This window comes from Podarcis erhardii, assembly GCF_964252035.2.
Source record: "Podarcis erhardii genome assembly, chromosome: 1".
Classification (NCBI taxonomy): Eukaryota; Metazoa; Chordata; class Lepidosauria; order Squamata; family Lacertidae; genus Podarcis; species Podarcis erhardii.
The window spans coordinates 66,437,952-66,463,243 of NC_138497.1; the positions used below are offsets into that span (position 1 = coordinate 66,437,952).

A 25,292-nucleotide genomic window follows, 5' to 3' on the forward strand; every position below is an offset into this window, starting at 1 on the left:
TAATAAATTGCACTGTAATAAGTTAATAAAGCTGTTAGAAGGCCAGCTGCGAGGGGTACGCCAGTATCCAGAAGGGAGCCCCAGCAAAGCAACTGTACCCAGATTGTCAGAGGCTGTCCTGGAGAATGGTGTACTTAACTCCCCACCACCACTGCCTACAATGGGAGGGGGAAGGAAAGACAAACTGCAAACAAAAAGGTAGGAAAGAGCTGTCACCCCCTCTATGCTAGAAATAAAGTGGTATGAGGCATGACGTTATGGAGAGATCCTTTATTGGAAAGGAATGTTCTTCCATTTTAAACTACAAAAAACAGTTTCCATTCATTCTGCCATAAATAAAAACAAAGAATAAGGCAGGACAGACACTAAATGAGCAAACTGAGAACAACTTCGTTTTCCAGAGGTGTGAATTTAAAATATTTCACAATTTTTATGCTATCCAGTTTTTAAAATAAAACTGTCAGGACCCCTGCAAGATTTCAAGTGGTAAGATGGGGATACACATGTGAAGAGCAACCAAATGGAATTCAGACATTCTGCACAAATTGTGTTCAAAACCTGGAGCTCAAATTTGCTTGTTGTAAAATTCACCTGCCCTTTTCTTTTCTGATGAAGAATCAGCTGGTAAAAAAGAGGCACCACAGTAATAAAACAACCTCAGTTGCAAGATGCTTGTTAGAAACTTCAATCCCTTTTAAACATTTGATTTTGTAGAAGGAAAACAATGGTTACAAGTCCTTTAGTCTTCATCATTGCGACTGCAACATGTCTCATCGGATTCGCTTTTGCTGTCGTGCTCTGTAAATGTCGTGAATTGGAGGAACCACTGATCCTTTTTCTTCATCGTCATCTGAATCTTCATTTGGTCTTTTTACAGATTTATTAAGAAGGGCATTATTTTCCAAAGGTCCATTCCCTTCCATTGTTAAGTCTGGCAGTCCCCCAGTAATGATTCGCACAGCTTCATCCACAGCTTTGGAACAGGGAAGAGAAATAGTTGTTGTTAGAATTATGTGGGCTGAAGAATTATGACAGTGCCCACCATTATATGCTTCATTAATTTTATTATTTGTTTGTGCATTAAATTGTCCATACTAGCCTTCCATTTAATAACTCACAGGGCAATTAAAAAATGTTTAGCAGGAAACAGATGAGAATGGCTTTTGGAAAATATTTCATTTTGAAATTCTTGTTTCAAATAAGATCACAGAAGAAAAAGCCACTGGTGTGCTTTCTAAAAGTATACTCAAATTATGCAAGTGTCATGTTTTTCAAGTACAGCTCTTTACAAAGGCCAAGTACCAATGTAATCTTTTAATATTAGAACTAGAGCAACATCCTCTAGCAAACCAATTAGGTTATGAAATGATATTCCACTGGGGGATTGAATATTGAGGGTTTACATTAGATTTTGCGTTGATGAAGAGCTATACTTGAAACACACACATTTGAATATACCTTTGATAATAGTTGTGGTATAGCTGCTATATCTGCTATAGCTCTTGCTTGCTGATTTATTCAAAGTATGCCCATCTCTTTGACATTACACACTAAAGCTCAAAGGCACATCTAAAGGCAGTGCTTTTTTTCTTAAAAAAAAAAAGTTTAGGGGTACTTTCATTTTCCTACTCATATTGATATACTGCCCCTCAGTGAGGCCAGACTTAGATTCACAAAATTGTTTTGGGGTATGCATCCCCCCAGAAAAAAACACTGTCTAAAGGGATAGCTGACTTGCATCAAGAAGTTGCATGTGTGTCCATTTTGTGTTGACAAATGTGGGCCTCAACTTCAAATTGTAGTATTCACCCTGCAACAGGTGCCAACCATGCAGAAACACATTTGCTACTGAAAATGCACAGTGGCTATTGTTGAAAATGAATAAAAAAACAGCACAGTTAACAAAACTGAGTGTTGAATTAATTCTGTTGATTTCAACAAGAGAATATTCCTGTGTCATTATGGGTGCAAAATCCTACTTTGATCTTTTATGGGGTGGTTGTTAGAACCATATAGCCAGCAAGTCACACATGTATTTAAAAAAGCATGGCTTTGTAATTTCAACTTCCGTCTTACAGCCACTTCCTTTTGCTTCTGTGGACTTCAAGACAGAGTTCTCTATTAACAGTAGTTACAGAAGTCGCTAAATATTTACTCACTGTCCTGAAAATAAGAAAAAATATTATTTTGGCTAATTTGAGTACACACATACAGCAATGTCATTAACCTTAAATAGTGTGATTGTCAATACCTCAAATAGCCACCCCCAAGACATCAGAGTTTAAGTGAAGTAGTACAGTCTAGTGATGCAACCATGCATTTAAAAAGGACAAAAAGCAACTTACTGTCTGGGAGTTTGCATCTCCTGATAATCTCCATGAGTTCATCCACTTGCACAAAGGGGCCCTGCAAGAGAAAAAAAGATGGACCATTTAACAGGAAATGCTATGGTAAAAACCAGTGAGACAAAAGAAAATGAAACGTTTAATGCATTGAAGCAAAACACAACCAGACTGCAAAGTCATTAAAACATTTCAGGATCTCATGACCAACCTGAAAACACACGGGAGGTGGGAGAAGCTTCATTAGAACTACAGCAGCAGGCGGGACTGGAAAGACACCACCAGGGACTGGATGCAAACCTGGAGCTAGTAAATAATAAAATAAAACACATTTAAGTCTTCATGGCTGTTACAGCTAAGGAGAATCAACTGCATGCTGATGGGAGTTCCTTTGGTTGATGTAACTGACCTTACAAGCACTATGCAAGAACAAACAAAAACCTCAAACTTTTGTTTATTGTACTTTGATTCCAATTTAGCAGAGAATTGGAAGGGTATAAAACATTCTAGTTGTGTGCCCAGATGAGAATGAACTGAATGAATTGAAGCTTTTTAAAGAAACAGCCAATCAGAATAAGGTAGACTTCTATTTCACATTTACACGACTCGATATTCGCTTACGTGCTAAATGTCTTGGCTGAAATGGAATCATCTGCTGGGTATCTGGTTTTGGATACTCTGGTTTTCTGTCCGCTTCATCTTTTAGCACAGGTACTATTGAAGGAGCCACAACAGGATCTGGAATTATGGTTGACAGCTTTGCCCGAGACACATCCTGGAAGTTCATAGCATGAGAAGAAGCATAAATAGCGTGAGAGCAGCTCTGCTGGATCAATCCAAAGGCTGATCTATAGTCCAGCATATTGTTTATCGTGTGACCAACTGAGTGCCTATGGGAAGCTCACAAGCAGGAGGGGATCCCATAATGCTCAACATAATGCTCAACCAGACCAAACCCTGCCCAATTTTATGGAAGAGAAGTTTTCTGTCTGCTCATAATTTTAAAATTTATCAACCGCCTTTGTAATAAAAGTTTGCCTAGAATTATTTACAATAAACAATGCAAAAGATTGAAAATACAGGCAATGCATTATTAAATTCCAATTTACAGAATCAAAAACTTGAAACATAACAGATAGAGCAAGAAACTAGCTCCATATTGATTTAGGAACTTGGAAACAGTAAGATCAATGCACCAGCACTTCATATGTAAAGATGCAGGTAGGCAACTGATAATCAGCTAAGAGTATTTTAAGCCGGGGTCACATGGGAAGGATGTGGTCAGTGATACTTTTTATCACTGGCAGCAGTCTAGAACCTGAATGGAGTAAAACTTGGAATGGATTTAATGCTGGCTTTTTAACATCTTCTGTTGAGCTAGACTTCACCTTACAGGTACCACATGGAGGTGGTTTAAATTGTTCCTCACAAGCACTGCTATAAAGTGTTAAACCATATACTTGCAACAGCTTACTATGCAGCTGGTGCGATTTTCCAAAATGGCAACCTTTCTCTTCTCGACATGAGAAAGAAAATCGCACCTGCCATGTGGAGAGTGGAACAGACTGCTTCAGGAGGTGGTGGGACTTTCTTGGCTGGAGATTATTTAAGCAGAGGCTGAATGGCCATCTGTCAGGGATGCGGTAGTTGCATCCTGCATTGTATATTCATCATCAAGCAGGGGGTTAGACAGCATAATCTCCCAACTCCCTTCCAACTCTGTGATTCTGTGATGGGAGCTACTGCCCACAAATAGCTAATCATAGGGTAACAGCCACCAATTTGGAATAATATGAACTGTTTTCTACATGGTGACGAAAACAGCAAAAAAGAAACGGAAATGAATAGTAATTCCAAACAAAGAGAAGGTGTTTTTGCTTGTGCTTGAATGGACATCTAAAGGCTTAGGAGAGTTAAGGGGTTTTAACATTTTTAAAGCAGCACTGAAGGCATGCAAGTAGCAATGCTATGGAACTGCATTCCCTCTCCAACTAAACATTCTGGAATGTCATCATCTCCATACCTTATAACCAAGAGCTTTGAGTTCACTGGCAGAGCAGGGGTACAGATCCATGAACTTGTATCTGTCTACTAGTAGAGCTGTTTCTTTGCCCTCATATTCCTCCTTGAAGGCTGTAAACCTCCGTTTCTCCACTTTAAGTATGCTAGCCAGGTCACCAATATTACTTTCAAAAGCTAAAAATCGGGCCCATATCTCTCTGTGAAAGAAAAGACAGAAAGAGAACAAATGTTCAAAAGAAAACATGCTCAGCACACATGGCCTGCAGTAAGTGCAATCACTTGCAACAGTTACCAGCAACCAGCAGGCCCAATCCACTGTAAGCCAGCTGCTTGCCCACTGACTAAGGAACCCCCTCGTCTGCTCTTTCCAGTGGCTTGCTACCCCGGATATCCAATTCTATGTTGGCAAGATGAAGAAGGGAATTGTGGGCAGCTGCCAGTCAACTATCATGTCTTTATTCTACAACCAGAAGCCATAGCAGATACATCTGCTTTGTACCCAGAGGGCATCCTAGAAGGCAGCAATGGCCAGTCTGTGTATATCCAGGGCAGCAAACCAGCAGCTCATAAGCAGCATGCTGATAGTAGGTAGGGCCTGGACTCCCTCTCTCCTGCTCCCCAATCTTATCCCCACTCATGGACACAGAAACACACACAGATCTTTGATCTTTCCCCTCTTCCCTGCGCGCGCGCGCGCGCTCTCTCTCTCTCTCTCTCACACACACACACACACACTATGCAAGGAGCCCACTGGTTCACTCCTAGGTAGTTTACAGTGCCAAACAGCTGGGAATTGGTAAAGGGGCCTGCAGACCATCTGCATGCATTGTACATGCAGCCCTGGCAAGGAGTGCCAGGCAAAGGAACTGGTTCCCTGCTGCTGGTGCTGCTTGCTAGGTGCTTCAGGTTGAAAGCAAGAGGCAACCAGTTGGTGTGCATGCCCCCTCTGCACCAAGGGCACAGGAGAGAGAGTCCTTATAGGCAGAATGTAGAAAGAAAAAAGCTGCATGCAAAAACTGCATGACACTGCACTGTAACTGGAAGCCGTGGTTGCTGGGGGGAAGTACTACCTGATACTGACAAACAAAAATGGTTAACAGCAGATAAATGTCTAGCTACCACTTACATAATTCCCAAATTCTACTTTTCCTGGAATAGGCTTCAGGCAGCACAGAGTTGGCTATGAGGCTGTGGAGGGCATTTGCCAAAGAGAGACGATCTCCGTGGGTAAACATGGAACGAAAGCAGGAGGGAGGTATAGATCTGAGCCCCTGTGTGTATGCATGCAAGCAAAAATGCCCCAAGTGCTCTGAGTCTATATTCTATATTGGCCAAATCTACTTTCCAACAACACTCCATATAGCAGTTATCTTCACAATGGAGATGAGAGCACATTCTGGCATCCAAGGAATGAACTCCATAGAAAATTCTTACAATCTCTGGCTTCTCTCTCTCAGCAGCCGGCTCCTTATTTAAGACGAAAATGGCAGTGCAGGCTGCAACAACCATCCCCTCATTAATCTGTGATAATATGTATGTTGTACAAGGGTTGTCACGTACAGCAAAGCAGACGACTTGGAATGGAGCTTTGGCGAAGCTTACCCAGATTTCTCAGGTGGGAGGCTCCCTGAGGTTAATACTCGTTCAAACAGGACTCTTGTATTATTATCCTCTATTTTAAAAAAAAAGTATTAAAAAAGAAAGATGAAAACAAGCTTTAAATATATATTTTTTAAAAAACTGGAAATTATGGGGGGGAGACAATATCTTGACATAATTTCAATTCCTGTGAAAGATGAAAAACCCAATTTGTAACTCCAGCTTCATTATTGCTAAAGTAAACTCAGGGAGAAGAGACACACAGAGAAAAGGCTTTAGAAAAGTCTCACTTCTACTCTGCAGAAGACACACCCACAAATTACAACTGCAGCTGAGAGGTAGGTATAAAAACACACACTAAAATGAATTAAAACAACCAGAACCATAAAATAAGGATTAAATACTCTGTTTAAAAATTGGTGGCAGCAGCAGCAGCACACTTAAGTACTAAACAAGAAGCAGCTGCTTAGGACAATACTGGCCATTGGTTTTTTTATGCCCTTTGTGTTCTTGCAGGCTGCTGATTTTTCAATCTGAAGTCCTCACTCAAATTAACAGTCTATGGACTGGATGTGAGTTTCCTGCCTGCAAACAGCAAGACTCCATCCATACACAAAATGTTCCCTGAAAGGTGGTGGTGATGATTTTCACCAGCTGCCCCTTTCCCTTTCGCCAATTGCCCCATACCTCCTGTGTTCCTCTGGAGGTTGCTACAAACCCCCAGAACAGATTTTCAGAGGGCTGCAGAGGGAAGAAGAAAATCCCTGCCCACCTTCCCAAAAAGCAAGTGGAACTCCTCACAGCACAAGTCTGAAGCTAACCCAGTTGAAGAACAGTCGTGAGATTTGACTGTTCTCAGGTGTTGACTTTTAATTTCATCCCCCAACGCTCCAGAGAATTTTGATATTGTGGAGGACTTCAGGAAAGAGGAGAGCAAGGGGAGTAGAAATCCACTTGTGCAATGTTGGGTGTCTCCCACTATCATCCTGATTTTACTGATGGAGAGAAGAGCTGGGGAAATAGCAGCCTGCCTACAATTACTACTGAGTGGGGAGAAATTTGAAGGTTCTCAGCTCACATTCTTAGCCACAATTCTATACAAATTATCTACATATAAGCTATGCATTACGATGCATCAACATCCATCTACACACTCTTGAAGTTTTCCCCAGCACATTATTGGCTAAAGACCTGACAAAGCAAGCAGTATGCAAAACAATGAGCAGTGAAGTCCCATCTGCTCACTGATGATATAATGTGGAGGGATGCCACCAATATCAGTGGTAACTGAATTCTGAATTTTCACAGGTCCATGCCAAACAAACTGCTCAATTTCAGGTAAAGAAGGTTTTTGTCTTGAAAAAAGTTGTAATCCCAGAGTCCAATGTAATGAATTATCCCAGCTCCCAGAACTTACCATTGAGATGAGAAAGATAATCAATATATGCCAAGACGTATTCTGGAATGTCTCCATATTTCTTTAGCCCCAACTCAAAAATCTTAAAGGCCACTGACTTGTCCTGCAGATTTCAAAATGTTATTAGTTGTAGACAGAAGAATCCAGAGGCTGAAGCAAAAGTTTCATTCACTGTGTTGCAATAATACCTTGCTGCAATAATACTCCATCAGAGCAGCTGTAACATAGACATGATGACGGGTCCGGGCATCTTCTCGTGCCTTCTTAAATATCATCCTGCCTGATTTTATGCCCTCTGCTCGCCTTGCAAACTTCATATACTGAATATATACCTGGAACATATAGGTGGAAAAGGTAGGATCACCTTTAAGCTGTGACACTGTTTTAAGAAGTCAACACCATATTAAAGATATGGCTTCTAGACCTTGGTTGTGACTCTTGATTTGTTTCAAATGAGACAAAACATGAGCCCAGGTCTGAATACCATCATAAGCCAAACCATGGTTAGTTCTAAGTAGGGTCACAGCAGCAGAACCAGCAGAGCTGCAGAGAGGCCACACTTTCCCCCCTCTAAGCAACAGAATGCTTGCTCATTTCTATGTTTGGCTTGCTGTTATTTGTGAGCAAGGCCATTCTTATTGTCAACAACAGTTCTGCTCATAGTTATTTTTAATTAAGTGGAAGGTTAGAAACAGATTACAACATGAAATCTTTCAAATTTTACTGAGTCACAAATTATACACGTCAGACATGGCAACACAGCTGAATAATGTACAAAAAAAAATTGGAAGAAAAAAGGCAATTGATAACAAAATTTGAAAATGTGACTGACATTATCTATACATTTTCAACCGGAATACTTTAGGAACTGATCAAGAGAGATATATAACTTTTTATCCTATAGTCATCTCAACAAGGTGAAACAATGAAGACTAAACATACCAAAGTGGGATCAATATCTTCAATAGCTAAGAGCCGATTATATATGCTGTGCACCTTCTCATATTTCATCCGACTCTGAGAAAATACAAAAAAAGCCCATGTTTGGTTTAAGTAGTTTATGCTCAAAATTATTACCAGCCCTGCTTATTTGAATTTGCCAAGATTAAGTTCTCCAATGAAGATTATGCACAAGAAAGAAAAAGCTGGTTGAACTGGAGATTGAAAGAATAATGTCACCTAAGGACTCACCTCTTCATAATCTGCATATGCAAAATAAAGAAGCATGTTCTTTTTTAGTAAAGTGCTGATTGCTCGTTCATAAATATTTGCAGCTTCATCACTAAACAGTTTAGCATTGTTCATGTCCTGGAATCGAGAAAATATGAGAAAATCAACTAACTGTAGGACTAGTATGAAAAACAAAAAGAGTTTTCAGTCCTGTGCTCATTAACAGCTCTACAAGAATACTGTAAACCCAAGTGGGTTACCTTGTAGCAAGAACTCAGCAGCTACAATAAAGGATCTTATTAGAAACATGTGATTTCACATCACATGCTAATTGTAAAAATTGAATATAGTTTAGCAACATGGTAAATTCAGAATACTTAATTATTTTTATGGACTTGGTATTTTTATTTTCTATTTTAAAGATCTCCCACAATTTAAAAATGGGATGATATATTTTTGCATATGATCCCATACAACTTTGATAGAATTAACCACTTCATTGTCAAATAACAAGGTCCCACAAAACAAACAAATGAAAAGATAGGCTGGTCCAGATTAAATTAGCTGAATTTAGTTGTCACTGAAATCATGACTTGCCTTAATCATGTCTAACTTCACACTGATCTCAATGGACCCAAGTTCAACTCATTTAGTTTAGTACCAATTATAAATATGTTGAAATGCTGTACATAAAATGCAGTATTTCTTACTGTCTTCTCTTACCCCTTTCTCAGCTAGTAGTTTGCTGGATTGCTCGAGATATTGTGCAGCTTCATACCAAATATCTGGATGATGTCCCAGCACCAACAGGCATTGTTCATATGCAAACATCACTATGGGAAGACATTGAAACAAGATAGATTCCTAATGGGTGGAACCTTACAAGCTGAATCACTACCAATGATTCACAAATGTAACTAAAAATGCAGGTCTCTTAAAGAGCCAGCCACATGATCTCAAGAGCCGCCCTCTTCAATTCTATGCCCTATCAACATCTTTAGAGATTTCCAGATATATAATTCCTGGCCCCTCTCCAGCTAATAAAATGCTGACTTTGAAACTGTTGGTGGTCAAAAAACGCTGAGCTCTGTCCTCACAGGAAAGTCTCATTATACATGCCCTTGAATGGCAAAAGGACCAACGTCATGTTTTCTTTATAAGATTCCAAATGTTTTTGCACCCTAAGCCATGGGAGCTTGTGACTACTGTTTCAAGAGGCACCAACAGGTTCCTTTTGGAAATTATCTACCTATGGAGTGCTAGGAATATCTAAGTAGAAACTTTTCTTTCTGGAGAAAAGCAAAGTTCAACGAGGTAAAGGTAAAGGGACCCCTGACCATTAGGTCTAGTCACGGACAACACTGGGGTTGCGGTGCTCATCTCGCTTTATTGGCCGAGGGAGCCAGCGTTTGTCCGCAGGCAGTTTTTCCAGGTCATGTGGCCAGCATGACTAAGCCGCTTCTGGCGAACTAGAGCAGTGCATGGAAATGCCATTTACCTTCCCGCCGGGGCGGTCCCTATTTATCTACTTGCACTTTGACATGCTTTCGAACTGCTAGGTGGGCAGGAGCAGGGACCGAGCAACGGGAGCTCACCCCTTCGCGTGGATTTGAACCGCCGACCTTCTGATTGGCAAGCCCTAGGCTCTAACCCACAGCGCCACCTGCGCCCCATATGCCCACGGCAATCAATGGGATTTAAGTACACAGTCCAGGCAGCTAGGTTTGTATAGTTTGTAAGAGTGCTGCACCCCAAAGTAACATCAGCACGACTTAATTACTATGGTTATCTTTGCACTATTTCTAAGGAGCACAACAAAAATGTACAGTCACCTCTCTTTGTTATAAGGGTTTGGTCTTCAGTACGTAAAGGGTTGCTCTTTTCCCACTGAATATATTTCTTCCACATGTCTACCTGCTGAGCTTCTTGGGGAGTATTTTGGGGTGGGACCGAAGGAGCATTGCGGTCCAGACCTTTCATCACAGTTTCATATTCCTGAAGAGACAGGAAGAAACAGAGAAGAGGTTTCGTTAAGGTGGGCTTTGAAACAAAACTTTATATTAAAGTTACTCCTTTTTTCAACTCCACTTAGTAATCTGCTGCAGCTCAAGCATGCAACAAATATTCATGCTGTATTAAATCAAGACAAAAGAGGAACAAAACAACCGGGAGCCTGTACCTTAGCCACACGTCTAGCGTTCATATAATCTCTACTGCGATCTTCAATCATTTTCTTAGCTAAGTGGATGTTTATTCCCTGGAAGACAGAAAACAAGAAGTGAAGCCCTGCTCAGGACCACTGTGGGCTTGCAGTCCCATGCATGCTTCCTCATTTGTAAGCATCATGGAACTCACTGAGACTTAGATAGCATTAATCAACATAGAATTGCACTGGAAAGCTGTCACTTTGTACTTATCCCCATGTAAGTGGTGAAATAAAAGCTGGGCTGCTGTGGGGGTTTCTGGATACACAGCACCCCTGTGTGAGAAAGGGAGGACTCCCAGGAACATCGAAGGGGGAACTAGCTGCCTGCTGCTGCCTGCTTCCCAGTGGGACTCCAGAGCTTTCTTGCCTCCGGAAGCCCTGACTTGGCAGCTCCCAGCAACACCTGAAACTTCACTCCCAGCTGGGCATTTAGCTGGGCTGGTGGAATAAAAGCTGGGCTCCCTTTGGGAAGAGCCACTTCAGTGGGAGAGCAAAGACAAGGGATGCCCCCTTAACACTGTCTGCTGTGGGGTCGGCCTTACTCTGATTGTTTTTATTCTTCTAAGTGTTTGGGCTTTTTTATTTATAGCACCAATCCTGGCCTGACCACACTAGCTGCCAATTGGTTTCCGGGCCCAATTCAAAGTGCTTGTTTTGACCTATAAAGCCTTAAATCAGGCTTCCTCAAACTCGGCCCTCCATATGTTTTTTTGGCCTACAACTCCCATGATCCCTAGCTAGCAGGACCAGTGGTCAGGGATGATGGGAACTGTAGTCTCAAAACATCTGGAGGGTCAAGTTTAAGGAAGCCTGTCTTAAATGGCTCAAGACAGAATACCTCAAGGACTGCCTCAGTCCTTGCAATCATCACCTGAGGCCCTTCTTTGTGTGCTTCCTCCACAAGAGGTCTGGAGGATGGAACTTGAGAACAGGCTTTTTCTGCAGTGGCTCCCTGTTTTTGGGACGCTGTCCCCACGAAGCCTTGCCTGGCACCTTCATTACGTATCTTTAGGCACGTGCCGGAAACATTCTTCTTCTCCCAGGCCTTTGGCTGATTAAGCAATCTATGACATTTTCAACAATGTGTGTGGAGGGGTTATTGTTATTGTTATTATGTTATATACAATTTTATTCTACAGTTTTATTCTGCTAGAGAAAATGGGAAAACACTTGTCATTTGGATTAGGGTCCGGCTCAAAGAGGGTAAAGTTGCTGTTTCAGTAGGAGACAATCCTATGTTCTGCAGCCCAGTGGTATTAAGCATATACAATCATAGAATTTTATAGTTGGAAGAGATGCCAAGGATCATCTAGGCCAACCCCCCGCAATGCAGGAATCCCAATTAAAGTATCCATGAAATGATAGGCACAGATCTCCCAAGTCAGTGAACTGGAGCTCCTCGTTCTCTTGTTCCTGGCACTGGGAGATGGTCCTTCCCACTGTACAAAGAACACCATCAGATGAAGAATCTAAAGATGGCTGGAGGACCCAGGATCTTTAAGGCAATGGGAGTAGCCTCATCCACCTAGAATTGGGGCAAAAGTGTACAGGCAAACAAACAAAAAGTCCCAGCAATTTTGAGAGGCAGGTTTGTGCTGCTTACACAAAAAGACTTTATTGTCCTGCTCCTTCTGTCCACCCTTCACAATGTTTTTCAGAGGTCTACACTTGAAATACTCAGAAAGGGCCTTGCAGAGAGCCTATTCAAGTAACCTCACTGCTGCAGGTCAAGGAAAATAGCTAAATCTTGTTTGAACATCAGGCATCTTTTTATTTACCTCTTCATATTTGTTATAATCTCGCCAGAGTTGCTCGATGTTGATCATTGGGTTCACACAGCCCCGTTGATATACCCTGCGCACAGCAGTTATCCTCTGGTTTTCTGCATAGGATCCTACTGCTTCACTAAATTGTGAGGCAAGACAGTAACATACCAGCAATTACATACTGCAACCTGTACGAATATTAACACTGCATTAATTAAGATAGAAGGCAGATTTTTGTACTTACACGCCTTTCAAAAAATTGATGTAATCCACCCAGATCTAATGTAAAAATATATAGAATCAGAGCAGTGAACATTTAATCAAACACCACAAATAAATATTCAATGTGAAAAGAAACATACCTGGTACGACATTATTTCCATGCCAATTTTATCCAGAGCAAAGTCATATGCCTGAGCCATTTTTTCTCTGGAGGAAAAAACATACACTATTAGAGCCACATGGTAAAATTACTATTAAAATTACAAAAATTACAGTTTTAAACTACAATCTTAATAAGCAGTGCCCAGCCTAGTGATAACAGAACAAATTATGCAAGGAGGGAGCTGCAGTCTAAGATAAAAAAGAGGTGGTAAGGGAGCATCTAGCTATTTTAGAAGAATTCAAATCTCCAGGGGTGAGAGAAGACCAAGGTAATTACTGGCTGGTCAGCTTGATGTTGATAGCAGAAAAGGTCCTAGAACAGACAATGGTTGGTCTGTGAGGACTTAGAAAAGGATACCAGATGAATCTCATTTCACTTGGTAGATCAGGGGAATACTGTGGACGTAGTGTATCTTGATTTGAGTAAGCTTTTTAACAGTCCCCCATGATATTCTTGTGGAGAAGCTAGTAAAATGTGGGCTGGATGAGATAAGTGTTAGGTGGATTTGTAGCTGGTTGACTTAACCAAAGCTCACTAATGGTTCCTCATCATCCTTTTAATATTTTGAAAGAAATGCAATACATGCCTGCTTATATGAGGGGATACTATCCTGTAAATGTTGCTCTTATTGTTCTTTCTCTGGGTTTAAATAACTGGTTTTGTTTTTAGTTGTACAACCCTTGTTGTTGTTAAGCTTCTTACATGGGATGTGATTGGAAAAAATACTTAAGAGAGTAAATTAAAATGGCACTAGGCATGGTTTGTTGTGGCACTGTGCTGCTCTGACTATAGAATTCTCTCCCTAAAAGTGCAGATGGTAAGAACTTAGTTAGGTTTCTAGTGCCAAGTGAAAGCATACTTGTACTTTCTGGCTTTGGGAGGAAATTAGCAGAGATTACGCAAAGTCTCAGGTTTGTCCTGCTCTGACCATTGGCCTCTTAGTGATTGTATTTTATTGCTGTTTTAGGTTTATGATGTAATTTTATATTATTTGAGAACTTGCCCTGTAATTGCTGTCAGTGATGAAGAGCAGTCTAGAAATTTCGTAAATAAATCAAATAAACAAAACTTGTCAATGGGAGGGGAATCAGAAACAGCTGTGACGATTACGCCTTCTTTGGATTACTAGATCAGTGGAAAAAAGCAACAGATCCTTCTGATATCTTGTGTAAGGCTGCTTCAGAAGTGCCACTTTGTTCGCAAATGAAGTTTAATAATCAACTGGAAGGAATCAAGAGGCATGTATACAACGACAAAGAACACCATGTAGGAGTCAGTGCTGACCCAAGTTTATGGCACTAGGCCATCTAGGACAACATTCTATGTTGGGTGTCCCCACGTGACCCCCACTGGAGCCAACCCTTTTAAATGTCTTGCTGAACCTTTCAGGCATCAGTTCCTGCCTTTACCAACTCCTGTCTTGGTGGAGGTTGCTTCACCTTGCTACATTGGCAGGTCTACATTGGCAGTATTTGTCTAATTATTACTTTAAATGAGAAGCTAACTTGGGAGACTGTGATCCTGCTTCAGCATCCTTAACTGAAAAAGGAATTAGATTGCAATAAAAAAAGAAGCTAACACAAACAGCATTTACTTACTTATAACTAGGTAGCTTCCCTTTGGTTTCTCGCACATACGAAAGGTAGCACTTCCATAAGTCAATGTGTAAAACTTTCATAAGGCACCTCTGAAACAGCTAGTCACATTGAAGAAAAACAACAACAGGAATCCATGAATAGACATCAGGAGGCACTTTGGAGCTTGAACAAACAAACTAAGGTTCAGTCTGCATTCCTTTTAAAACAGACAGGCACAGTCTCAGGAATAACAGCCAAGTCTTAATGTAAAGGTAAGGATGCTGTCAGAACTGTGAAATGCACAAGAACCTTGCAATTCATGCATCCTATGTTTGGCATAGTGGTGTACCTCTGTTTTGACATTGCCATTTTACACATATTGAAGCACAGATAAATTCAGATAAACCTCTGAATTACTGTGTGTAGGAGCAGTAAATAAACTTTGGATCACAGCTGAAATGACTAAGTGGGACTGGGAAATATGAGCATAACAGCAGATGAGCATACAAGGAGGGATGACTTTACTAAGTGGTTCATCCATTTATCTGAGTGGTTTAAAACCTGTTCTGGAGAGAGTTGCATTCCCCCTAAAGCAAGGATTGAGGCAGATAAAACTGCTGCTGCAAAGGAATGATCAGGAGCCCTAAAAGTGTGCTCCCAATTGTTCTTTGGTAAGTGGTGCTTTAAAAATTTCATAATAAATGGATCAACTGGGATTGGTTTCACTTGTGAGCTCCAAAACAGAGCTCCTGACTCTGAGTGCAGACAAAGCCTGTGGTAGAAACTTTTGTAACCCCATCTTGAACTCAAACCAGGATTGGAAAGAAAGAATAATCCTTTTCAGCTCCATCTTAAGCAAAAGTCAGGCTGCAAAGGAAGAAGGGAAAAATCAAGAGCACACTTCTCAGTCAGCTTTGAATCTTCCTTTGAAATCTGAATCATCCAATGTCATATATAACATCAGGTGATTGACAAGTAGGCATTCCTCCTACCTGTAAGAAGTGGCCCATGGAGGGCAGACCAAAGCCAGCTTTTGAGGCTTGTAGTTTGGGCTGCTCCTAGATCTATCATGTCACTGAATGCAGAGGTGGCCTCAGTGGCACAGAGTGCCTTTTATTAGCTGAAGGTGACATATCAACTGCAATCTTACCTAGACAGACAGCTGTGCTTTGGTAACCTCCCATTTGGATTACTGCAATATGTGAGGCTGCCTTGAAAAATTCTGCGGGTCCAATATAGGGTAGCAAGATCACAAACTGGGACTAGTGATTCTGATCATACTATGCCGGTACTTTGCCATCTACACTAGCTTCCAGTCCATTTCCAGGCTCAATTCGTAACACTGCTGTAAAATTTTGAGGTCCTAAGTGGCTTGGGGCCTGGTTACCCAAGGGATTCCCTCCACCCATTCTTATCCTATAATTTCTTCAGAGACCTTTCCCAGGATGCCCCTTGCCAAGTGAGTGAAGCAGCCTCATGTGATATAGTGAATGAAATGGCCTTTTCAAAGGTGGCACCCCCACTGTGGAATGTCCCTTCCCTTTCCTTCATGAGGGCAAAAATACAGACTCAATTCATACTTAATGGTAGTTCCCTTATGAGTGCCACAAGAATGTGAGCTCGCAGACTGGCATCACTCACACAGAGGCGGTGTCTGGCATCTCCATGTGGGAAATGTTTGTGTAGTTGCTACAATTTGCATGAGTGTAGTACAGGCACCCCCAACCTTCGGTCCTCCAGATGTTTTGGATTACAATTCCCATAATCCCTGACCACTGGTCCTGTTAGCTAGGGATCATGGGAGTTGTAGGCCAAAACATCTGGAGGGCCACAGATTGGGGATGCCTGGTGTAGTATCTTGAAAAGGGCTTGCCAGATTGCATCAATCGTGGTGGCTACATAGACAGTATCCATATGGAGGGCAGAGAACCCCATGTGGTTCTCACAAATGGCACCTGCATGTAAGTACTTTTGAAGTCACAAGGCTAGGGGCAGCCCAACCTCTTTTTGAGGTACTCACATGGGAGTCACCACTAGGCCATGACCCCAAAACCTTCTTGTGGAAAATGGGTCTTCAAGCAGATGTTAGAAATGGGAAGGGGTGTGTGTCTCTTCCTCTTTCCAAGTTTCTTGCCTTTTGCCACAAAGTGGCAGACACTTTATACTCAATTTCCAAGGCAAATGCTAGCACAAATTAGCTGTTTGCAAGCTTAAGACTGACTTCTCCACATCACTTAACAAAGGAGAATAGATGATCCATGTATTTATTCTTCCTTCCAAATCTATTTAAAATATAGGGCATACTTATACACTCACCTTTTCTACTTTGTCATAGTTTTTTGCTTTTATCTGTAAAACAAACAAAACTCAAACGGTTAGGTCAATCTTGCACTAAAGAAGTAAAAGCATTCTATATTATTATTTAAGTCAGGATGGGGAACCTCCAGCTCGTGGTCTCTTAAGACTCCTTTGAGCTCCTCCCCACACAGGCACTACTCAGCTAACCCTCAAGTGCTTTTGCTTGGAATGTGTCCTTCAATTACGACTAATAGTTTAGGCGTGTGTATGCATTCCTGGCTTCTGTGTGGCTGATACGTAGCCTACTGCACCAAGTTAAGAATTTCATTTGTTGCCCCCCACACTTTTGCCTCTCCCCACTGCCCCTCCAAGCACTGGCCTGCCACCTCCAGAGATTGCCTATGAGAATGTAGTCCTTGGGGTGAGGGTTCTGCACCCTGATCTAGCTTCAGTCGGTTTGGTGTTCTAGGTCTTCCATTTCATCATTAACTGCAAAATATTCTTCAACTTGATGAATCCCGCACCACCACCTTTTTAAAGGATAATACTGCTTTCCCTGAAACAGCTGGAACTCTTCTTACGAACAAGACATAAACCACTTACATACTAAAAACCCTTTATGTGCATTTCATTCGGTATGGAGTTGGTTTTGATAACATTTATGTATGTCTAGCTATGTGTTTGATGCAATACTTCTTGCACAAGCAGCAATCAAAGCTTGCCAAAAATGAATGCTTTACCTAAAGCTTACAGGGCACCCATTTATGGCAGTAAGAACACAAGAGCCTGCTGCATCAAGCCAGTGGCCCATCAAGTCCAGCACCCTGTTCTCACAGTGGCCAACCAGATGCCAGTAGGAAGCTGGAAGGTAGGACCTGAGTTCAAGAGCACTCTGTCCTCCTGCAGTAGTTTTCAAACTTTGTTTCAAAAGAACAGTGTGATTGCTCTGAAGGGTTTCCTCTATGAAGTAGCTTTTCCATTGCAGATTTTCCCCAGCTGCAGAGCATAATTTCAGTGGTCATAGAACAACTGTGATTATGTCTAAAAGGCCTAGCTGGTGTTAAGTTTCCATCAGATGGGATTTTCTTAGCAGACAAATGTACATGGAATGGATTCCCTGAAGAAACAAAATTTGAAAGCCACTATTTGGGTGCTTTATTTTTTCTCCACGTGACACTGTGGTCATATTAGTGATAAGCTTCCAAACAAGGTACATAATATATAGTGAGGGTTGCATGCACCCTGCAGTTGTGAGCTTCCATTCCACAGCACAGGTGAACAATAACACATTGCTATGCACTGTCCAATTTAGCCACAATTCCAGTACTGTCTCTTCGGAAGAGAGGAATCTCTCCTTATTTGCTTCCAAGCACTAGTTCCTTTTGCAAAGGAATTAAATAATAATAATAATTTAGAATCAGGACTCAAAAGCAGACCATGGAGACTGAAACCCAGTCTAAGAGCAGCTTGGATATTACTTAGGCAAGAATAGGGTGCCCAAGTCTCCGGCATTTGTGCAATGTCACATCTGAAACAAAGGTTCTGCAATGAAGCCTGCCCTATCATTGTACATGGAACATAGCTGTAAATCAGGGGTAGTCAACCTTTTTATACCTACTGACCACTAATGATCTTTCTTGATGTTAAAATTTCCTTACCGCCCACCAGTGCTCTATGGAAGGAGGATTCAGCTTGTGCCGTAGAACCCCCTACTGCCCATCTAGAATTCTGAAACACCCACTAGTGGGTGGTAGGGACCAGGTTGACAACCCCTGCTATAAATGAATATGAAGCACTAGGAACTTATGCAGCCTGTTCCTGATCAGCAATGAAATGTTCAAAGTCACTGTAAGTGCTCATATTTTTTCACCCATGTCTCTGCATTCCAACTCAGTCTGCAAAGATCCCCATGAGTTGGTAAGTTTATATTGCTTTACATATCTGATTCTAAAGTACATCTACAGGGCTGCAATATTCAGGATCAGCAGGTGCACTGTTTCAGTTCTTCTGATCATCATAGTCCAGACATGTGGGGTGCTTCTATCTGTACTACCACTGATGGGCAAAGCTGGCACAAAACCAAGAGGGGCTGCAAAGTCTCTATTGAGCCTTTCCAGACAGTTTTTCTCCCTTAGCACTAAACCATTATTGCATCTGAACACTTCCCTGGCAACCACAGGTGACCAGGAACTGCATGCAGGTGAGTTCATCAGTTGACATAGTGCTGCATTCGTCCACTGAGCTCAGTATAGTAGCCAAGTGGGCTGCTAAAGGAGGGAAGCCCCTTCATCCATGCCCAGCATTGAAATACAGCTCTCTGCACCTTTTCTGCCAGCCTCCCGTAGGCTAGTAATTTGGGGTGGGGAGCAGGCTACCATCTTCTAGAGGGTATTTACAAGGTAGCACTAAACTCTTGCTGCTCCTGATCCAGGAAGGAGGATAATGGAAGGATAATGGAAGGAAATGATTTAGCTTCACTGTGGGGTGCTGTATAGCATAAACCTGTTCACTAAATTGCCTACAAGGGTAGATGTCTACTCCAGCATCAGAAGGGAAGAGTGCTTATCCTTGAGAGACAAGGAGAAGAGAAACAGCAAAAGGTTCATTAAATGGAAGAGTGTTGCTGTGGAAGGAAGGAGGAACTTTGATGATGTCTCCAGTTTGCATGGGGGATTAGAGCACAAGAATCTACCCTATACAGAATCAGACCACACACTGACTGGCATTAATTTCCCATGTTTGTAGCAAGACGCTGAAGATGCTGGGGACTGATCCTGTGACACTTTGCATGTTCTATGTTCTAGACCCATGGTTTCCAAAATGGGGCAAACGCCCCACAGAGGGCAATTTGATTTTTAAGGGGGGCAATTCGAGAATGAGTTATTAACAGTGAATGGCCTTTTAGGCTTCCTCCACGTGAACAGGAGTTCACTTTTTGAATACAGTGGTGCCCCGCAAGACGAATGCCTTGCAAGATGGAAAACCCGCTAGATGAAAGGGTTTTCCGTTTTGGAGGCGCTTCGCAAAACAAATTTCCCTATGGGCTTGCTTTGCAAGACGAAAACGTCTTGCGAGTTCCTGCGGGGTTTTTTTCCTCCCCCCCCCCTTTTCTAAGCCGCTAAGCCGCTTATCAGCTGATCCGCTAAGCCGCTAAAAGCGCTAATCCGCTAATCCGTCAATGGGCTTGCTTCGCAAGATGAAAAAACTGCTAGACGAAGAGACTCGCGGAACGGATTAATTTCGTCTTGCGAGGCACCACTGTAATAAGAATTATATGTCACCGGTGTGTGTGTATCAGAATTTTAGAGATGCTTATGTGGGTCGTGGCCAAAAAAAGATTCTAGATGCTAGATGAATGACTCCCTGCTATAGAATACTTATCCTCTGCCATTAATCTTTTAAAAACAAAACTAAGAATTAAACTTAAAAACAGTTTATAAAATGGTGCATGTAGCAGCACCAGAGATTTCTATCACTCACTGGACAGGTAGGCACTGTTTTATACCAATGACACCAGTTAACATATCTTCCACACTGTATTCTCAATTTCATTGCTAGCTGGGGGGAAGAATAGGCTTTCCCCAGTAACAAGTATTTGTCCACCACACAAACACCAGCTGCACATTTCTTCCTACAAATAAGGAGCTGTAAAGGCCCAAAACTTGCATGTCTTTCCTTGTGACATTTTCCATGCTGAATGTTTTCAACAGAGAAAGTAGAAAAGCCTTAGATTTCAATTGTCCATTTTAAATTAAATCCTTGCTCATTCTTGAGCAAGAGAGGCTGAATTAAGGTGTGAAAAAAGAAAATAACTCAAGGAAGCATAAATTCTAACTCTCTTGCATCCAATTTACAGGGGCACAAAAAGATATCTTTCACTATTTTTTTATTTCTCTTTCTCTGGAACAAGGTGGAAGACAATAGGCCATTGACATGAACGGTAATTGTGCAAGACCATAGCAAGACAGTGTTTTAAGACACACAGTGTCTCATATTACAGAAGTCCCTTTGTGTCTAACAGGCTTTGTAAGCCTCAGTGTGATTATACAATATACCCTTATACACCCAAAAATTTTCATTTTACAACCATAGCTGAGACCAGTACAAATGTATTTCTTAGGAACATATATTACACTAATATTTAGTTGAAGCATAAATGAGGGTATGCTATTTTTACCATTGAATTCCTTTGGTCTTTATAAACATGTCAGCTTTTATGTCATTATATATGAAAACTTTTCTATTTCCACTTTCTCATATCTTGTTTCAAACAGTGGAATAAGAAATCTGTGTCATTCCACTCTTTAAAAATGCTTGTGGCACAATGACCTGGTTTGGATGATTGAGATTTATGCCTGTACGTACAATCCTTACAGTGAGCCATGATTAAATCAAGAAGGCTTCAGCCACATTTCATCCCAAACAGGAAACTATGGTTACCAGCTTTGAAACAAACCAGGATCATAAACCAATTTTTAACTTGGCTTGCTCCAAAGCTGGTAACCATAGTTTCCGGTTTGGGATGAAATGGGAAACAGTGGCTGAACACTTCCTGATTTAATCATGGCTCACTATTAAAAAGCTGGGGGGGGGGGAGAGAGATAAGATTTCTGCATATTACAGCCAACGTAGAACAAATGTAGCCTTTTTTTTTAAAGTGTTCATTTTTAAATACATCACTAGAGTTAGTGATAGACTTCAGACAGCTTATGAAAAAAGAATGAAGCAAATTCAAAGGATGAACCTACTAATGTCATGATAACTAAACGGAACCATTTCATCTGTCTTCTAATTATCAGATTCTGGGAACAAGAAACAGAAGCACCACAGCTCCGTCTTGCAATGGCTAGCAGTTGCCTTGTGGATTTTTGGCTCCGCCCCAAAACAGTAAAACCTGTATTACAAGCTGCTTTTGAAATTCTTTTCAGCTCCTAAAAGAGTCTGCCAGGAGGCATGGGAAGCTACTGTTTGAGAAATATGAGACTAAAGTTCACTGACTAGTTAAGATACCTTATTTTAAGCCCTGAAGACAGAGGTGTTGTTTTGCTAACAAAAAAAAACCTCTCGTGTTATTAAAGCGATTCTGTAAAACTTGAAGGCAGCAGGAGTTTGATTACAAACTAACCAATATCTTAGCACCGTGTCTATAGATCATTGTTAACAAAGAGAAGATGCAGGTTCCTTTTGTTCAACATTATATTGGTTCCATCTCTTTGTTACTACAGAAATGTATTTGAGGCTAGATTTGCCAGACATGGCTTCTAATATTTAGCTAAATAGGTCAGGACTCAAATGGCTGTACCATTTTCTGTTTACACATTGGGGCTTTTAAAAATATATATACAGTGGTAACTTGAGTTACATACGCTTCAGGTTACATACGCTTCAAGTTACAGACTCCGCTAACCCAGAAATAGTACCTCGGGTTAAGAACTTTGCTTCAGGATGAGAACAGAAATTGTGCTCTGGCGGCATGGCAGCAGCGGGAGGCCCTATTAGCTAAAGTGGTGCTTCAGTTTAGCTAATAGTTTCAGGTTAAGAGCGGACCTCCGGAACGAATTAAGTACTTAACCCGAGGTACCACTGTACCTCCTTCCCGCACTACGTCACCTCCCACCTCCCATGTTGTTCCTGAAGGAGCTGCCCAGAGCAGAATTCAATGTGGCGAAAAGTAAGAAGCACAAAAAGTAAGAAACAAGAACATATTACTTATATTTAGGAAGGTATTGTGATAGAAAGTCTGCCGTCTCAGGAAACGAAGAATTACTAAACAGATCATGGCAAATTTTAGTGGAATGACAGTGGTTAGGGAAGAAAGTGGAGAGAGAAAATCCTCCATCAGAGATTTGGATACTTTTTTTTTTTTTTGCTTTTAACATGTCAGGAAAGTTATATTTGGACCCTTGAAAAGAAAATGAATTAGCAACTGTGTATCTGAAGCAACTAAAAAGCTGATTTATGTAAAAACAAAAAGCTATAATTGAAGGTGAACTTGTGGATCTAGATGTAACCAGCTTTGCTCCCTGCTCGTAGTCTGAGTTACCTTCTTATTTATTCTTATTGCTTACTAATATTAATCCAGGCTAGGAAACAAAGTACTACAGAAAAGCCCCGATAAAATAAATATGATAAATTAAGAATGATCAATAATAATAATAATAATAAATTTATTTATATCCCGCCCTCCCCAGCCGAAGCCGGGCTCAGGGCAGCTAACAACACTAAAACAATGCAACATTATAAAAACATTATAAAAATTAATTAAAATCAAAATTGATGGCAACCATAAACTAAAGTTTCGTAAAGATTGCCAAAGGAGGGAGTCAGGCTGCGCCCTGACCAAAGGCCTGGTGGAACAGCTCTGTCTTGCAGGCCCTGCGGAAAGATGTCAAGTCTTGCAGGGCCCTTGTCTCTTGTGACAGAGCGTTCCACCAAGCCAGAGAAAAATTTGAAAGCAGTGTCAATCCACAGAAAGAAAATTCAAATACATTTCAGGTATGATTTGCATCCAGGGATAATATTATTAATTATAAGTGCAGGTATTTGCATGTGACTTGCTTGAAACGTATTCAAAATATGCAAGGTTTTCCAGTGCAAGTCTATATGTGTATATTCAGAAACAAGTCCCATAGATCAGGGTGCAAAAGATAGCAGCCTCGCAGAACCAATTACAATGCATAAATCTCAAGAAAAGCTGAACGAATGTTCTAATGTTCCTCTTCTTTAGGCTCCTGTTGATACTAGAATAAATTAGGATAGTATGTAAACTGTGTTCACCTTGTGGCCTGAATCCATTCTTGGCACAGGCATATAAGCATCTGTTCTGGGGAAAAACCTTATTCTAAAAAAAATAGTTCAGAAATTTGATTGCATTTTTTTCCAAACTAACTGCAATTCTGATAAATTATTACACCTAGTTTTAGACACCTTATCAGATTCATTGAAATCAATTTCAGGCTGCATGCAGAGAGAGTCTATTTTGATACACAGAAAATTTGAGGGAAATATAGCATTTCTTCCAACAACAGCCTCTGAGACGTATTAAAGATGACTTCTTTAGGACTACGTGCTATCTTTTTTTTAAAAAAAAATGCAGTGCAATCCAATAACGTAAGTTGTGAATACAGTGAATGTGTATATCATAAAAGTACACCTGCCACATAGCTGGGATTGCTTTGGCTTCCCGTTGAGTGGCTGCTACATAAATGGGTGAATTGAGCCTCTATATTTTGTTTTAAAATATTAACATGTTACTGAAAGTCAGGATCCATAAGACTTGGATATGCCCAGTACAATTTGGCTTCTTCCTTTGAACAGCAGACCTGCATTCTATGAAGCTCTTGAAAATCTAGTCATATTTACAGTTTGAAATCAGTTGGCCATGAAGAACAGGCCTATTGGACAAACAAAAAAAAAAAGTGGCAGAGTAAAAATGATAAGGTGGTAAAATCAGCATTCATAAATTTTAAGACAACTGCAACAGTTTGTCAGAGGTTAGCCACTGGCTGTGCTGTGCCATTTTCTTATGTCAAAAAGTTAGGGTCGTTCTCTGCTTCATCTGTAAAAAACTTTGAAATGGAAGTTTTGGAAACAGCTTTGAGGTGTTTTAACCATCAAGTGGCACATGAATTTTATGGAATAATAAAAGGTTTAAAGTTAATCCTTGATGAAAATCTTGCTTGCAGCTTACGAAGGATAGTTGGGCTGGTAGGACATTTTGGTTCATGGGCTAGGAGAGTAAGAACACAAATCTACTTATGTATTACTAGTGTATCAGCTGTTCTATTCAGAAAATCAAAGCCATGTAGCCTGGCTTTCCCAGCATTTGTGCTACCGGGAGGCTCACAGTTGGGCAAGTTCTGCACAGAGCATCATTGTAAGGAAACACACAGCACTGTTGCTAGCCACTGTTTTACCACCTGAAGAGCTGAGCTTGCACTTGGCCTTTCTAGCCGTGTCAGAAAACAATGATCTGAAGGCGCATGATGCAGAAACCTCACTGAAGCCAAGTCTGTTTGCTTCTGGTCAGCATCTTGAGGAGACAATATAGGAACCCATGTATGGCAAGTTCCATGGTGGGAAAAAGGGAGGGGGCTGATGTAAATAAATTTCTAGCAGAATATTTAAGACTGATATATGATAGTCTGAATAAGCAGTTTTGTTTTCCAGTGAACAAATAAGAAGAGACAGGGCAGTATCTAAAAAGGAGGTTTTGTGTTCCACTGAACAGATGAGGAAGATGAGATGGTTCTATCTCACAAACTCCCAATTCTAATTTCCCCACTCTACTAGCACCTACGAAATGCTCTGATGGCGTTTCCTGCTTGGCAGGGGGTTGGACTCAATGGCCCTTGTGGTCTCTTCCAACTCTATGATTCTATGAAATCCCACAAGTCTTATTGGTCTTCCACAACTTCGCCATGGTACTGCTTTGCAATTTGAAACCCACTAGATCACTGGATGCAGTACTTCCAAAGCAATGTACTTCCAACAATGTTTAGCTAACAAAG

General features: G+C 41.0%; 1 protein-coding gene across 2 annotated transcripts in view; it reads right to left on the reverse strand.

Moving 5' to 3' along the window:
- Positions 1-255: 255 nt before the first annotated feature.
- The window catches only part of CSTF3 (cleavage stimulation factor subunit 3), a 55,837-nt gene continuing 30,800 nt past the window's right edge, over positions 256-25,292 (reverse strand). For both annotated transcript variants that reach the window (XM_081834917.1, XM_081834918.1), the window contains 18 exons: positions 16,801-16,833; positions 14,506-14,603; positions 12,885-12,951; positions 12,767-12,801; positions 12,535-12,661; positions 10,730-10,807; positions 10,383-10,545; positions 9,274-9,383; positions 8,572-8,688; positions 8,323-8,397; positions 7,569-7,712; positions 7,381-7,483; positions 5,967-6,036; positions 4,366-4,561; positions 2,964-3,117; positions 2,554-2,648; positions 2,346-2,406; positions 256-973 (listed from right to left, as the gene is read on the reverse strand). In XM_081834917.1, coding sequence (XP_081691043.1) covers positions 771-973; positions 2,346-2,406; positions 2,554-2,648; positions 2,964-3,117; positions 4,366-4,561; positions 5,967-6,036; positions 7,381-7,483; positions 7,569-7,712; positions 8,323-8,397; positions 8,572-8,688; positions 9,274-9,383; positions 10,383-10,545; positions 10,730-10,807; positions 12,535-12,661; positions 12,767-12,801; positions 12,885-12,951; positions 14,506-14,603; positions 16,801-16,833 — 1,929 coding nt within the window. In that variant the 3' untranslated portion in view covers positions 256-770. The remainder of the gene's footprint in view (positions 974-2,345; positions 2,407-2,553; positions 2,649-2,963; positions 3,118-4,365; positions 4,562-5,966; positions 6,037-7,380; positions 7,484-7,568; positions 7,713-8,322; positions 8,398-8,571; positions 8,689-9,273; positions 9,384-10,382; positions 10,546-10,729; positions 10,808-12,534; positions 12,662-12,766; positions 12,802-12,884; positions 12,952-14,505; positions 14,604-16,800; positions 16,834-25,292) is intronic.